At 40.6% G+C, this 16,757-nt stretch overlaps 1 protein-coding gene across 2 annotated transcripts; it reads left to right on the plus strand.

Annotated features, from left to right (window-relative positions):
- Positions 1 to 280: 280 nt before the first annotated feature.
- Positions 281 to 16,605, plus strand: TBP (TATA-box binding protein). Of its 2 annotated transcripts, XM_081943741.1 has the most exons (9): positions 281 to 469; positions 8,501 to 8,616; positions 9,551 to 9,782; positions 11,691 to 12,019; positions 12,822 to 12,909; positions 13,835 to 13,926; positions 14,108 to 14,275; positions 14,931 to 15,025; positions 15,885 to 16,605. In XM_081943741.1, exons 3-9 carry the CDS (start codon positions 9,729 to 9,731, stop codon positions 15,962 to 15,964), a joined length of 906 nt encoding a protein of 301 aa, XP_081799867.1. In that variant the 5' UTR covers positions 281 to 469; positions 8,501 to 8,616; positions 9,551 to 9,728; the 3' UTR covers positions 15,965 to 16,605. The 2 variants fall into 2 exon arrangements, with proteins under 2 accessions (XP_081799867.1, XP_081799866.1); XM_081943740.1 differs by lacking the exon at positions 8,501 to 8,616.
- The last annotated feature ends 152 nt before the right edge of the window (positions 16,606 to 16,757 follow it).

Here is a 16,757-nt window from a genome sequence, read left to right on the forward strand (position 1 = left end):
GTATAGAGGGGAACAATTCTACCTGCCTGTCCCGGGGGATCTTTTCATATTTGGGCTCTCCATCATTGATCCCTTAAACTCTGCGTTTTAGCAGCCCATCTATCTCGTTGCACCTGGGCAGTCAATGGCGCTTAGAAACTCGAGGGATGGGTCTGATGGTTCCCCCCCCCCCTTATCCACTTTTCAGGTCTTCATCGTTTTTCTTAATCCGATGCCTCCCCTCCGTCCCCCCACGCCCCTTGCCTGAATCAATGTATTGACTCGGCGGGGAGCTGGGAAGGACTTCTTCCAGGCACAACTTTGGAAGGCGGCTTCCACGCCCTCGCTTGCCGCCCTTAAGAGATGTGGCGCCCGCAGTAACGGCTTTGTGAAGGTTATGTCCGCGACTGGCTTGATGACGTAGAAGAGGTGCGCCGCCGGATGAGGCGAGCGCGGGGGCACGGCTCAGGTCGGCAGAACTTCTGGAGCGGTAAGTCGCCGGGCCCGGCAGCGCTGCGCCTTTATTTCTGGCGGGGGGGGACTCAAGTCTGCCGGCCCCGGACCCCGGGAGAGGGTCTTATTTAGCGGGCTTTACAAAAGCGGAGGAGGTCTGGGCCGAAAACGGTTGCAAACCCTTAACGCTCCCCACTCCCGGTCACTTCGGGACGTGGAGTCAGCGTGTCCGTTGAGTGTTGCTTGGAGATTGAATGGCTGCGCCGCTTCGAAGGGAAAACTAAGGAAGGGGAGCTTGGCTTTTTTCCCCCGCTCCCTTCCCCCCCTTTTTTTCCTCTGCCAAGGTGCCAACCTTGAAGAGTCACAATGCAGTTGGTGATCCCTATAAGTAAGGGGCGTGCATAAGCACACCAACGTGCCTACCGTCCCTGTCCAAATGTTTCTTTTTATTCGTATCCATTTCATGTATCCAAAATCATGTTTATACATGTATATGTCGTCTAATACATGCTTGACGAAGTAAATAAATAAATAAAATAAAACTCCCCGGATAGCTATTGTGTACACAGACAGATCCCTGGGCATGGGTTGTCTGAAAACATCACATCCCTCTGTATGTAGGGCTGATTTGCAAGATTTGCTTGCCCGTGAAAGGAATATGCCTGGGCTGAACAAAGAGGTGTAGTAGAGTAGGTATGAATGTGTGACTCAGAACAACTCATTCCGGGTAATTTGAATGGATTTTCAGCTCTCCTGAGATGGTTGAAGGGCTTTGGCTAACACGGATCTATGGTGTGGGCTCTTAATAATGTTAACAGTAACAGAGTTGGAAGGGTCCTTGGAGGTCATCTAGTCCAACCCTCTGCTCCCGCAGGAGACCTATACTAGGGATTCGAACCGTTGAATGGCATAGTTTTTCAGTTTTAGACTTTGCCATTACACAAAGTTACCCCATATTTAGGTGGTGATGTATGTAATTTGGCTTATTCAAAACTTGGTGAGACAGTCCTGTTATGTTTGGGAAATTTTCTATTAAGTGGAACATTGGAATCCTGTTTCACAATTCTTCCCTTAATGGCCCCGGTAGCCATGAACCTGTTTTCAGTGGCTCTGTACTAGTTCAGGTACTTAAATGTAAATGGATCAACCTAACAAAGAAATCAGATTTTTTTTTACATTGTTGTTTTAAACAAAGTATAATAGTAACATAATTTTTGAAGGTCAGTGCATCAGACAGATCTGCTTGATGCCTTTGAGACTCACCCATTTGCAATTTTCCTCTAAATGCACTTTAAAGTGTAGTGGTATTTATAGGCATCATACCCCCACTCAAGCTTATTATATTCATGCTAGGATCTGTCTGTGGTGGGTGGCCGCCTATTTGTAATGGGGAGGAAAGAAAAATCTTATATCACTTCTATTGTGATCTCTTAGCCACTTCTGCAATCTGCTATACATTAGAGGCATTCTTGTTAATCTCTTACAGCATTTTAGAAATCACTGCAGAGAAATGGTCACAATGTAGAGATTCTGTGGAAAATGAAGGGATTAGTTATCCACAATGAGCATAGTCATGCTTTGTTTTCTCATGAAACAGAGAATTAGAGAATACATTTATATGTTTTAAATGTAGAGGAACTGTAGACTTAATTGTGACAGTTTAATATTTCCTCTGATTTTATTTGTGTTGATAAAACCAGGAGAAATAGATGAGATTTCTTAATCCCATTTATACTACTGACATATTAGTTTAAATATTAATACCAGTACATGCATTCCTCCAAATATTGATAAAATGTAACCAAAGTGTAACAACTCTTGTTTATAGTTCAGTCCTCTGTATGTATACATTCTATGGTTAATGTTGCTTATAGACACAAAACCATACATAAACTGCAAAACAGGAAATAAGTCCTTTCAAATTTAGAATATTTTGCTGATGAGTCTTTGGTTTTTTTTCTGAGCTTAGTTGTTTTCTTGCAGATGTCTCATTATCCAGACTAGTAACATCATCAGTGCTTGCTTTATCTGTGTTGGTGGGAATGGTCTTGGAGGGTCTTTGGTTGAGCCCTTCACTGTTATCTTGTTTGGCAGTTCCTTGATTGGGGTATTGATTACTTCTTGATTGTAAATCTGGTGTTAATCTTGGTGTTAATCTATGCCAGCGATGGCGAACCTTTTTTGGCTCGCGTGCCACAAGTGGGGGGAGCGCAGGGGGGTCGTGCGTGGGCGTGCTGCGCCCATAATGCAATGTGCGACCCCCCCAGTGAGCATGTGCGCACAACAGGCGCGACCCCCCCATTTTTACATGCTTTTTTCACCCTCCTCAGGCTCCAGAGACTTTATAGGAGCCTGGGGAGGGCGAAAAGAGCCTCCCCCGTCCTCCCAGAGGCTCTCCGGAGGCTTCAGGGACCATCTGGAGGCTTCCCTGAAGCCTTCGGAATGCTTAAAATGACCCACCGAGGGTCATTTTAAGCGTTCCGAAGGCTTCAGGGACGGTCCGGAGGCTTCCCTGACACCTTCGGAGCGTTTAAAACGACCCTCCGAGCAAACCGGAAGTCACTTCCGGTTTGCTTGGAGGGTCATTTTGAGTGCTCCGAAGGCTTCAGGGACCGTCCAGAGGCTTCCCTGACGCCTTCGGAGCATTTAAAACGACCCTCGTTTTAAGCGTTCCGAAGGCTTCAGGGAAGCCTCCAGACGGTCTCTGAAGCCTCCGGAGGGCCTCCAGGGGGCGGGGGAGGCTCTTTTCGCCCTCCCCAGGCTCCTATAAAGCCTCTGGAGCCTGGGGAGGGCGAAAAAATTGCTTTTAAAAACGGTGAACTCAGTTGGCCAGCGCACGCATGCGCGCTGGCCAGCTGACAGGGCAGCGCCTTGCGTGCCCTGACAAATGGCTCCTCGTGCCACAGGTTCGCCATCACTGATCTATGCTCTTCAGGGTACTGATTGCTGGTGGGGAGGTATTTTGATCTTTTATCCTTGTGATTGGTTAAGATTTATTGTCATAGTTTCAACAGGGAAACTAACCATCCTAGACCAAGCCAAGTTCAAAAATGCTAGATAATTCTTAGAAGCCTAGCACTTTAACAAATTGGCCATCAATAGACATGAACTACATCTACATGCGTGCAAAAGCCAAAAAGGGAACAAAAACCCAGACATCTCCTCACTGTCAATCATCACTCTGATGAGCATAGATTAACACCAAGATTAACATCAGACCAACAATCAAGAAGTAAACAATGCCCCAATCAAGGAACTGCCAAACAAGATAACAATGAAAAGTCCAACAAAAGAGCTTCCAAGACCATTCCCACCAACAGGGCATGCCCCTAGAATATAAATTGAGAGCAAACTCTAGTTCTTACTATCACTGATGATGTTTAGTTTGGGTAATGAAACTTCTGCAAGAAAACAAGCAAGAGAACACCAAGGACCCATCATTTCAAGCGTGAGCTACACATATTCTCCTTTATTGGAATATATGCTATTTGTCACATCTTTTTGTTCACTTTTGACAGGTAGGATATTTAGACCTTATGTATTCTGATTACAATTTTTGCAGGTAAAAATTCTTATGGAAAGATAATTTCTTAAGTTTAGATTTATGTTTTTAGCTAGATAATTTTACATTATTGAAGCTATGCATCCAATTGAGTAAGCATTAAATTTTATTTTTCATTTTCACTACTGCACTGTTAAATCATAATTCTTAAAATGAATTACTCCTCCTAGTACGGTAGCGGGAATGACCATTAGTGTAACTTCTCTAGTGGGGATGACTAAACAAAGTGTACAGGATTTGTGGTTTATTTAGTGTGTGCAAATAGAGAGGTCTTGTGCTACTTTTGTAACAAATTTCAACTTGATAACCATGTTCTTGATTTTTTTATAACTTGTTCTTGGTGGGAGAAAGTGACAAGGATCCTCTTTTCTATTTGTGCTAAATATACAATGAAAGGAGATTTCGTGGATTCTTTATCACCTGCTAAAAGGAACACCACAAAGAGACTGACTGAACTAGTCATGGTAAGCTAGAATTCTTCAGAATACTAGCTAAGAGTGACATACAGATGAGTTATTTAACTGAACTATGTACAGTAATCCAAAGGCCTTGGTTAATTGATTCTTGTTTATTAAAGGAGAATCTTTACAGTAGGATGGATCCACATAGGCCAATTCATGATTTGTGCAGGAATTCAAATTCAGTAATCTCCAATCATTGGTTATTTAGGCTCATATTAAAACACATTTAGTGAAGAGAATGAGCAGTTTCTCTGGCAGTTAGTTTTCCAGTTGAACTGTTCTTACTGCTAGGAAGATTTTCTAAGTCAAAATCAGTCTTCCTATAACTTAAATCCGTTATTCTGTGCGTAGTACTCTTGACTATGTCTTAACTTTCTTCTCTGTGGTGTACTTACAGGTTTTTGAAGAGTAGTATTGCATTGCTTTATAGTCCTCATAGCTCCTTCAATCTCTCTTTATTAACCTTAATTCTAGCCTTGAATCATCCTTATTATGCTACTGTAAACCAATTTTAATCCGTCTAAATCATTCTTTAAGTGTGCTGTCAGTATGGGTCACATAAACTCAAAGTGGAGGTTACATTGTGCAGAATAAACTATGCAGAACACATACTTTCCTGTTCAAGGCCTGTTCAACCTGTGACCCATGGGCTGCATGTGGCCCTGGACAGTAAGTAAGGTGGCTCCACAAAATCATTAACTTTTCACATTATTTATATACATTAATTATATGTTTTATATGTGGCCCGTGACAATTCCTCTTCACTTAATGCAGTGTTTCTCAACCTTGGCAACTTGAAGATGTCTGGACTTCAACTCCCAGAATTCCCAGAATTCCCCAGCCGGACATCTTCAAGTTGCCAAGGTTGAGAAACACTGACTTAATGCAACCCAGGCAAGCCAAAAGAGTGGACACCATGCTGAATATTCATTTGCCCTTTTTGCTGCTATATTTATTTCTTCTTTCTGGACTGAATCACTCTTGGGATAATTCAGCAGTAGCAAAAATACATCCTTCAGATCAGCAGTGGTTCAGGGTGCTCTGGAAGTGATCAAACACAGAACAACATGTCTTGAAACAGTTACTGCTAAGAATATTTTGATATCTTGTTTTACTATTAGGCTCTTATCAATTACTTGAAGTAAACAGATGTTAACTTATGTTTCTTAATTTATTTGTAATTGAAAATCATCCGATAAAACAAACCCTCTCTCTACATTTTTGTCTTTAAAAGCATTATACATATTTGGGAAGAAATAATGATAGTTGTATAATCGAGGAATGACTAGGTTCCCATTCCAATGAAGCCCCATTTAGATACTTATCATCCTATTTCCTTTTTGTAGTTTTCTTTTGGAGCTGCTTGTGCAAAATCACAGTGCCACTTAACACAGCACATGTGGACTCATTGTCAGGAACTGTCTTGAGATCTTTTTACTATAATAAGTTTTCCAAATGTTAGTAGAAGTGGTAATGTGAATAGCGTCTCTTGTTGTTTTCACTAAACCAGCTTTTAGCTGCGAGGAGGCGGAACTGGAAGGTATTAGATGGTTCCGCCCCAAGCGCCTGATGGAACCGGATAGGTTCCAGACGGAACTTGGGCCACCTCCTGTGGACCTGACCCGCCCCCGAGTAGAGGACCTGGTAGCCGCATGGAATAGTGCGGCTACCGGGGCCCTAGACCGGGTGGCGCCTTTGCGGCCTCTCCTGTGGCGAAGAACCACCCTGGCACCTTGGTTCACCGAGGAGCTAAGGGTGATGAAACGCCACAAGAGACGCCTAGAGAGTCGTTGGAGATCCTCCCGCTCCGAATTTGACCGAGCACAGGCACGAGCCTATTTGAAGACGTACCTTGTGGCATTAAGAGCGGCCAAACGTCAACATTGCGCCGCTCTTATTGCGTCTGCAGATAACCGCCCTGCCGCCCTGTTTCGGGTGACCCGTTCCCTCTTGTTTGAGAGACCACGGGAAGCCCCTCTACAGGGCAGAGCAGAGGAGTTTGGGAATTATCTACAGGACAAAGTCGCTCAAATCCGGATGGGATGGACCCCTTTCAGTGGTTCAGTAGAGACGCCCGTTGCGAGTCTTGAGGGACCGCTTTGGGAGGAGTTTGACTCGGTTGCCATCGAGGATTTGGACAGGTTGCGTGGACGTCTGCGACCCACCACATGTTTATTGGACCCGTGTCCCTCCTGGCTTGTACTGGCATCCTGGGAGGTTACGCGCGACTGGCTCCTGGGCCTGGTGAACGCCTCGTTGGGTGAGGGGTCTCTACCGGCCGCCTTGAAAGAGGCGGTGGTGAGGCCCCTGCTCAAGAAGCCTTCCCTGGACCCAACGGACCTAGTCAATTATCGTCCAGTCTCCAACCTTCCTTTTTTAGCGAAGGTTGTAGAGAGTGTGGTAGTACAGCAGTTCCCACGTCACCTGGAGGAAAATGATTATCTAGACCCGCGCCAGTCCGGCTTCCGACCCGGGCACAGCACGGAGACGGCCTTGGTCGCATTGGTCGATGATCTCTGGAGGGCCAGAGATAGGGGTTGTTCCTCTATCCTGGTCCTATTAGATCTCTCGGCGGCGTTCGATACCATCGACCATGGTATCCTGTTGCACCGGCTAGAGGGGCTGGGAGTCAGAGGCACCGTTTTACGGTGGTTTGGCTCCTACCTCTCTGGTCGGACGCAACGTGTGTTGACAGGGGAGCAGAGTTCGACCCAGAGGCCACTCACATGTGGAGTGCCACAGGGATCGGTGCTCTCGCCTCTCCTGTTCAACACATATATGAAACCGCTGGGCGAGATCATCCGTGGTTTTGGAGTGGGATATCATCTGTATGCTGATGATACTCAGCTATACATTTCCACTCCGAACCACCCCAATGAGGCCGTCGAAATGATGTCCCGGTGTCTGGAGGCCGTACGGGTCTGGATGGATGGCAACCGACTAAAACTCAACCCTTCCAAGACGGAGTGGCTGTGGCTTCCGGCCTCCCGGTTCAACCAGGTGCTTCCATCTCTGGCCATCGGGGGCGTCCAACTAGCCCCCATGGAACAGGTGCGCAATTTGGGCGTCCTCCTGGATACCCGGCTGTCCATGGATAACCATGTAACAGCCGTGGCAAGGGGGGCGTTCCATCAGGTCCGCCTGATGCGCCAATTGCGCCCCTTATTGGACCGGGATGCCCTACGCACAGTCACTCATGCGCTAGTGACGTCTCGCCTGGATTACTGCAATGCTCTCTACATGGGGCTTCCCTTGAGATGCACTCGGAGACTACAGTTGGTCCAGAACGCGGCCGCGCGGGTGATTATGGGGAGGACTAGATACTCCCCTGTAACACCTCTCCTGCGCGAGCTGCACTGGCTGCCTGTGGTATACCGAGTGCGTTTCAAGGTTTTGATTATGATCTTTAAAGCGCTCCATGGCACAGGGCCTAGTTACATGCAGGATCGCATCCTGCCCCACACATCCCTACGACCAATTCGCTCACACAGAGAGGGACTTCTCCGGGTGCCGTCCGCCAAACAGTGCCGGGGGGCGACACCCAGGAGCAGAGCCTTCTCTGTGATGGGCCCAGCCCTATGGAATGACCTCCCCCGTGACATCAGGATTACTTCCGATCTCCGCTCCTTCCGTGTACAGCTGAAGACCCACCTCTTTCAATTATCCGGCCTGGCTCAATCGCAATCGTAATTTTCCCATTCCTCCAAACTGTTTTTTAAATTGTTCTTAAATATTGATTTTATTGGGTTTTTACAATTAGGGTATTTTAAAGCAGATTTTTAACTGTCTATAGATGTAATTTGTTTCCTCCTCCGTGTATGTATGTGTGTTGTGTATGTATGTACGTTGGGTGTTGTCATATATTTTTTATGTTATATGCTCCATTGTACGCCGCCCCGAGTCCTACCTGGAAAGGGAGCGGCTAATAAATCCAAATTTATTATTATTATTATTATTAGCCACTAATCCATTTTTGTAAGCCATTGACTAGTCCTGAACCTGGGGAGGTGGGAGCTGAGGTGATAAACACACTCTGGCTTGGCAGGCAATAAGCTGAGGCAACAGAGGCAATACGCAGGCTGGTGAATGGATGAAGTTTGCGACAGGCCACCTCCATGAAACACGGTTCGAGAATCACTGCTATTAAAACGCTGTCACAGGGTAAAAACTAACAATATTTTGTTTTACCTGGTTTTGGATATGTTTATCTCCTTGATAAGGTTTCTTCTTTTTAAAGAGGATTCTTGCCTTATATTCTTGCTCAGGACTGTATCCATTTGAATGTGAATATCCATTTGAATGCAAACGTTTCTTTTCAAATAAAATGTGACTGTCCTGATTTTTCTGAGGCATTTTGTAGCTAAATGTATGCAAAGGAAATGGGTGTATGCAGTGATATAAGTGAAAGGATTAGGCAAAATCCTTTCTGTCTAGAAATTTGCTTCAAGAGAAGGTGTAGATGACTTTCTTGTGTGAAATAAAAAATAGGACAGAACTAATTTAGGTATTTTTAATTTACTCAGTTTTGTTTTTCCTTTTATTAGGAATTTACCTCATCTTTTTTTAGTCTATTTTGTTTGGTTTGTTGTTCTTTAATAGTTATAATGGAATATAAAAGTAGCAACTGGTTTGCTGTGGCTTGTTATGCTTCCAAAATGTAACTATAAATTATTCCTTAATTCAGGTCATTACTGAGACAGGAAAAAGAAACTAAAAAGTTAAATATTTTTTCTATGTGTATATCCTTTGTTTTCAAAGTCAAGTGGGTAATTTATTTATTTTTTGCCCATTTTCTGGGGAAAAAGCTTGCCACAAACTCTCTTATGCACTTTTTCCTGTAATTTTAAATGTTATATTGCACTAATGCGTTGTTTATTTAATTGAAAGCTTCAAAGGTAAGATTTATCATTGCAGATTTTTAATTGATTTTTTGATATTTAACTATATTTATGTAATTAATTTCTGAATTCCATTCCCGTGGTGCTGGAAACAGCAACATTAGTTCATCTATGGAAAATAGTTACTCAACACAGGAGTAATATATGTTATGAATTTTACCTGATCACAGTAACGTGAGACTTTTTCTCTTTTTCAGGTCTGGAATCTTTGTTTTACATACTTGATGTTTTATCAAATATGTCAATACAGACTGCAAACTAGTTTTTGGGATGCTTTAAGGAAAGCAACTTCCTTAAAGTAGATGTTGTGAAGCTTAATTTCTGGATTTAATTTCTGGAAGTAGTCCTCATTTGACTGGACACCTGATTACTGCAATGGATCAAAACAACAGTTTACCACCCTACGCTCAGGGTTTAGCATCCCCACAGGTAAAAATATATATACACTAATGAACTTATTGAAAAACAAAACTTTCAAAACAGTTTTTAGAGACCTACAGTGTTGGATGGGTTTTTTTTTACCTTCCTTTGCTGTTTCTTTTCCTTGAATTTTAAAACAGTTGTGTTTATAACCTCTCTGTATCTCAATACTATATTGGTTGCTACTCGCCATGCCAGCCTCTGCAGGTTAGAACAAGTTTGGGTTAATTCTTATCGCTATCTTTTCGATGGGATCAGTGATGGATATTAAGGCAGTAAGAACCGTTTATTGTTATACAGTTTTTACTATTGAAACTCCTGCCATGAACAGAACAGTAATTGCTTGACAGACTAACTCTTCAGGTTTATCTGCTTGAGATATATGGATATATTTCTTGATTTTGTCCCTCTATTTTAAGGCTTTCTAACCTTACTGGAACCAGAACAGAAAGCATTTTCTCCTGCTTTGTTTTTTGTATTTTTCCCAATAATTTTTATTAAGGATTATTTTAATAAAATAAAACTAATTCAAAAGTAAAGTTTTATGTTTTTTCTTTAAAAAAAACATATCAAAACAGGAGCATTTTCCCACAGAAAGGATTCTTTATAAATTGATTCCAGACTGAATATTATCTGAAGCCTTAGTCCATTTGTAACTTTTTAAAATCAAAGATTTAATCATCTGTTTGCTCTTTGTTTGTCTTTCCCTCCCCCGCTAAACAAAAATTTTCTAAACCTGTAGTTAAAGCTTCTTCTGCTAAGGATTGAAGGAAAATCATTTTGGTGCGCTAAAACTTGTTGATCCAAGGGTGCCTAATAACCAAAACACAGTTAACAATTTCCAAAAGCAATTAGAAAGAAAGTATATGAACATACTGTCTTTTGAAAGCTGCTGACCATAGTTTGAATGAGATGGTTTTTCCAGAGCTGTAAGCATGCCGGAGACTTCTGTCTTGGGTTTTCTTGCAAGAAGTTGCTGTCTGAAGCACTTGTGGGCAACCTCACATCCTTTCTTTGTCTGGAGAGGAATTATCATAGAGCCAGTTTGCTCACTGGCTCTTCATTCTACTGCAGTCATCAGATCCACTTTTTCTAGACCTTCAGTTCATTGCTTCCCCGAAAGTCCCTTTCACAATTCAATTTTTGTGGCCCACTAAAATACTTTTAAACTGTACTACTTAATTTGGCAGTAAAACCATCCATTTTCACGAACCCAATAAAATATTGGATATGTGCATCAATTCTAAATGAATAGTGTAATGTGAATATCCCGGGCAGTGTTCTTGCTACCTTCAACTTTGGAAACTTTGATTTAAAGACATTGCAGGATTAGTTAAAGCATATTGCGTAAAATCAAATTTTGAATGTTTCACTGTTGAAAATTTGATTGTGATACTTATGAATATGAATTAATTATAGAATAAGATCCAAAAGTAAAATATGGTGGCAAAAGCAGCTTGGTGACTAGTCATCTTTGCTCTATTATATCTTGATCAAAATCCTCTGCATGGTTATTCAGAAGCAAATTGCTGTGCAATTGAACGTGCTTCTAGGATAAATATATATTGGATTGCAGTTGTGTTTTATGAGCCATGATGGCACAATAGTTAGAATGCAATATTGCAGGCTAATTGTGCCGACTTCCAGCAGTTCAATTCTCACCAGTTTAAGGTTGACTCATCCTTCCATCCTTCCGAGGTGGGCAAAATGAGGAGCCAGATTGTTGGGCAATGTGGTGACTGAAAACTGCTTAGAGCTGTAAAGCACTGTGAAGCAGTATATAAGTCTTATTGCTATTGTATGATATCGAGAATACAGCAGCCATTCTGTAAATAATTCTGTGCATTCCTAATCTTGTTTATGATAGCTCATGTATGTTGCAGTCTTTAACTTTTAAAAATTGTGTTCATTTTGTAGAGTGCAATGACTCCAGGCATCCCTATTTTTAGTCCTATGATGCCCTACGGCACTGGGCTCACACCTCAACCTGCTCAGAGTACCAACAGTTTATCAATCCTGGAAGAACAACAGAGACAGCAGCAGCAACAAGCAGCAGCACAGCAGTCCAGTTCACAACCAACACAAGCAGCATCTGGTCAAACCCCACAGCTCTTCCACTCACAGACTCTTACAACAGCCCCTTTACCAGGAACCACACCTCTCTACACCTCTCCCATGACTCCCATGACCCCCATAACGCCTGCCACCCCTGCTTCCGAAAGCTCTGGGATTGTACCGCAGCTGCAGTAAGTGCAGATTCCACTCTGCTCGCAAATCCTGTACAGGTAGTCCTTGACTTAACATTTAGTGACCTTTCAAAGTTACAACGTCGGCGAAAAAAGTGGCTCATGAATGTGTTTCACAGTTACGACCCTAGTAGCATCCCCATGATCATGTGATCAACATTTAGATGCTTGGCAACTGGTTCATATTTATGACTGTTGCTGTGTTCCAAGGTCACGTGATCTCCTCTTATGACTTTCTGACAAGCAAAGTCAATGGGGAATCCAGATTCATTTAACAACCGTGCGACTAACTTAACAAATGCAACAATTCACTTCAACAACTGTGGCAAAAAAAGGTCTTAGAAATGGGACAAACTCACTTAACAAATGTTTCACTTAGCAACATAAATGTTCGGCTCAGTTGTGGTCATAACTCAAGGATTACCTGTACTTTTAACAATGGTACATTTTAAGGGGGAATTCTATATTGATATATTTTTTTAGAGCAAGTTGGGCAATCTGCATTCTGAGTTCATACTGCCAACTAGCTGTTTCAATTGCATATGTTGCTGTGTTGAATGGTTGACAAGGCCTTTGAAAACAGGTATCTTGCAGGCATTTATTCAGAATGCCAGTGCATTAAGTTGGATTTAAAAATTCTTTCAGTCATTTTAAGATTTCTCTGAGGTTTTTTAGTTTAGATTTTTACTGGTATTATGGCTTGTAACTATTGCTCACGTGATTACTCTTGTAATTAGTTTTTGTAGAGTGTCCTTATTTGAAGCTTTTAAGATTACCTAATATATCTCTGAATTATCTCCAGGAATATTGTGTCTACAGTAAATCTTGGTTGCAAACTTGACCTCAAAACCATTGCCCTTCGTGCTCGAAATGCTGAATACAATCCCAAGGTAAGATATAATGGAGAGGTGACAATTAATGTTACATTATTCAATGATGGTTTTTTTGCTATTTTTGCTTCTGATAGCTCATGTTACTTGCTTCAGTTATTGCAAAGGAGATTTCTGAGTATGCTTTTTAAATGTAGCCAAGAAAAAGATTTTTGGGGCTGCAGTAGTAACCTTAAAGAACAATGCCACTGTGCATTCATGTTGTGTCAAACCATTTTATACTAAAAACTTTGCAAAATATATAAGCATTTGTTGTGATATACAGTAGTTTTGGTAAAATAAAAGGTAAAATTTGACAGAACTACTAGATCCCATTTCTAGTTGGCCATAATTTACAAAACTGGCTGGGTTCATACTTCATGCCAAGCAACCTATATTGTGACTTTCCCTTTTGGTAGTAATTGTGGGAAGAAAATCTTGTTAACGCTCTTGTAAAAGAAGGCAAAGTGGCTAGGACGCTGAGCTTGTCAATCAGAAAGGTCGGCAGTTTGAGTCTCTAGAGCTGCGTAAAGGAGTGAGCTCCTATTACTTGTTCCAGCTTCTGCCAACCTAGCAATTCGAAAGCTTGTAAAAATGCAAGTAGTAAAATAGGAACCACCTCTGGTGGGAAGGTAACAGCGTTCTGTGTGCCTTCAGCGTTTAGTCATGCCGGCTACATGACCACAGAGACGTCTTCGGAAAGTACTGTCTATTCTACTTGAATTCAAACCAAATTTACTACAATGTTTTGGCTATCAAGTGTTTTCCATAAACAAACAAAAGGAACTAATATATTGTATTACATTGTATTTGTAACTGTAGATGGTTTTTTTCTTTTTTGAAGGGAAGAATGGAGATTAATGCAACTTCAACTTACTAACTAATGTTATGTTTAAGGATTTTTGTTGTTGTACCGTAGTTATAAAAGTGTTTTTTTGTGTTTCAGCGTTTTGCTGCTGTAATTATGAGAATAAGAGAGCCCCGTACCACAGCTCTCATATTCAGCTCTGGAAAAATGGTGTGCACAGGAGCTAAAAGGTATGCAAACTACAGCAATTGTCTGCAGCCATTTAACTTATTAGCATTTGGCCCAACAGATATTGCCATTTGACATAGGTAATCTGTTAAAAGCCAGCTAATAGGTATGTAATTTACAAACTGTATGTATATCATTCAGACTTTCCTTGATGAAATACAATGCATCTTATATTTTTTCCAGTGAAGAACAGTCCAGGCTGGCTGCGAGAAAGTATGCTAGAGTTGTACAGAAGTTGGGCTTTCCTGCAAAATTCTTGGATTTTAAAATTCAAAATATGGTGGGCAGTTGTGATGTAAAATTCCCCATCAGACTTGAGGGATTGGTTCTTACGCATCAACAGTTTAGCAGGTAAGCCAAAAATTATGTTATCTTAAATGCATATTGAAAATATTTTCTGTTGTGTTTCTTAGTTTTATTTAAAATGTCTCATAGTTGTTTTGGGTCATTTATGTACTTCTTTGAATGCAAAAGAGAGGCAGCCATAGGCAGTTCTGATATATCTTTGATGTATAGATAATTTCAAACAATTTTAAATTTGTGTAAGATTCTGTGCTCAATTGTTCAATACTGAAACAAAAAAGCTTTTTTATTTGAACAGAAAATTGATCATGTGTTAATATGTGTTGGTGTAATATGTATTAGTGTAATTTAAATCTTAAGAGTAGTAATGGAAAATAGATAAGATACTATGCTAATTGAACAACTCTAAAAGTGAAAACTGAATTTCACACTAGCCCAACCTGTTTAAAATGTTCTTGGCCTTACATTATATTATTAGAAATAGTTCAATAATTCTTATAGGCAGTCTACTATATCCTCAACTTTTATATTGAGGAATTAGCACTAATAATGATAGGCCCTGGGATACATAAGACATGACTTAATATCATCTCAGCTTAATCCACGTGTGGCAGAAGGAAAAAATATATTTCTATTTCTGAGCAAATACTTCGATCAGTCTACATTAGCTTTATGTTTTACTTATATTGAACTTTTCTTTCAGTTATGAACCAGAATTGTTTCCTGGTTTAATCTACAGAATGATCAAACCAAGAATTGTATTGCTCATATTTGTTTCTGGAAAGGTAGTTTTAACAGGTAAGCCATATTTGAAATTTCTGTGCAATGACTGTAGCAAACCGAAAAGTCCCCAACAAAGATTTCAAAGAGCTAATTAACAAATACAAATATATTAATGCATTGGTTTGTGCCTTTTTTGTACTTTCTTATAATATGCTATTTGGGTGCATTTGTTTAACCATTTTTAATAATATTTTTTATTTGTCCTGTAGTGTAAACATGTTGCAGCAATTAAATGGGATAGTATGCCTTTAAAGACCACTCAGAAAATATAGTTGGTACAAAATACAGCTATGCCATGTGCTAACTGGTGCTGGATGCAGTAAACATGCTATGCCTGTGCTACAGGCCCAGTCTTGGCTGCCTGTAAGTTTCCAAGTGCAATTTAGAATACAAGCTTTGTCTGAAGTCCTATATGGCTGGGTGTTGCAGGACCTGTGGGACTGTCTCTTTCAACATAATCCGATTGTGGTAGCTCTCCATTACCATGGAATTGACAAGATGTTTTTCTGTTATGGCTTCTGTTTTGTGGAATAGACTTCCACTAGCTGGTGGCCTTTGGGAAGCAGGTTAAAAACTCTTCCAGAGGGCTTTTTAACTAGCATCCTAGGAATTGTTCATATATTGCCCCAATTTAAAATAAATGATAAGTATTGTTATATCACCTGCCAAAGGACCTCCTATGGAGTCCAGATTAAGACTCCAACTGCTCTAACAGCTGAGCAAAAGCTCTATGAATTTGGTGCACAGGTTTGAATTATAGGCAATTTCCACATTTACAATTTGTTAATGCTTTAAGAAAATTAGAGAACTAGTGATAATGGTAGCTACAGAATCTCTGAACATAGTGGTTAAATATTCTCTTCTTTCCTTTTAGGTGCAAAAGTCAGAGGTGAAATTTATGAAGCATTTGAAAATATTTATCCTATTTTAAAAGGATTCAGAAAAACGACGTAGCAGTTCCATGTGCTTATTCATGAAGCTAGAGCACATTTTTAAAGGTATTGATTATGGCACAGCAGTAACACACACATCAGGACTTGGAATCTTTTCCCAGATAGTGCCTCTTTCCGTTTTTCACGGGAAGGGAACATATCACTGTGTGTTTCGTCTGCACTAAGTTACTGTGCATTGCTTCACCATGTTGTCACACAAGAAAAACTGAGCTTATTTATATTTATGGCTCTTAAAATGGCTAATTTTTAAAATCTGAGAGTCTTATGCTGGCAAGCTGGTTAAACCGTATTATCCAACATTTAAAACTCTGGGGTTACTTACAGTATTCTTTCAACCGTGGATTTTATAATCAGAAACGTTAATTTTATGCTTTTAGACCTACTTCCACATTCCCTACATTTCCAGTGTTCAGCAGGACAGAAACTTTGCTAGTGAAGACAGATGGCTGTATATATTTCTTATTTTGTGAAGCAATTCTAAATGTATAATTACTTGACTAAATAATTTGAATAGTAAAATTTGTGGTCAATCTTTGCTTTTGCTGTTTTAATGTGCTAACTGCATGCATATAGCTAAAATAACTTGATTTTTATAAGATTTTTATTAACAATCCAGTATTAAAGTAATGTTTTGCCATTTCAGTTATTTTTGTGTTTTTTCTTAATAGTGTCTTAGTTTAAGGTCCTCTCCAAGAGGACTTACAGCTACAGAGGAATAATGTGTCAATGATAGAAATAGCTTGTTTCCAATTGATTTTTTCCATTATCAAAAAAATTAATAAAAATAAGCAGAC

The sequence above is a fragment of the Natrix helvetica genome, assembly GCF_964273705.1.
Source record: "Natrix helvetica genome assembly, chromosome: 2".
Taxonomy (NCBI): domain Eukaryota; kingdom Metazoa; phylum Chordata; class Lepidosauria; order Squamata; family Natricidae; genus Natrix; species Natrix helvetica.

What these genes read in the sequence shown, in the direction of transcription:
- TBP (XM_081943741.1), top strand. Translation starts at nt 9,729, where the DNA reads ATGGATCAAAACAACAGTTTACCACCCTACGCTCAGGGTTTAGCATCC. An exon ending in GGGATTGTACCGCAGCTGCA is followed by an intron (nt 12,020 to 12,821) that starts GTAAGTGCAGAT and finishes AATTATCTCCAG; the next exon opens with GAATATTGTGTCTACAGTAA. An exon ending in TGGAAAGGTAGTTTTAACAG is followed by an intron (nt 15,026 to 15,884) that starts GTAAGCCATATT and finishes CTTTCCTTTTAG; the next exon opens with GTGCAAAAGTCAGAGGTGAA.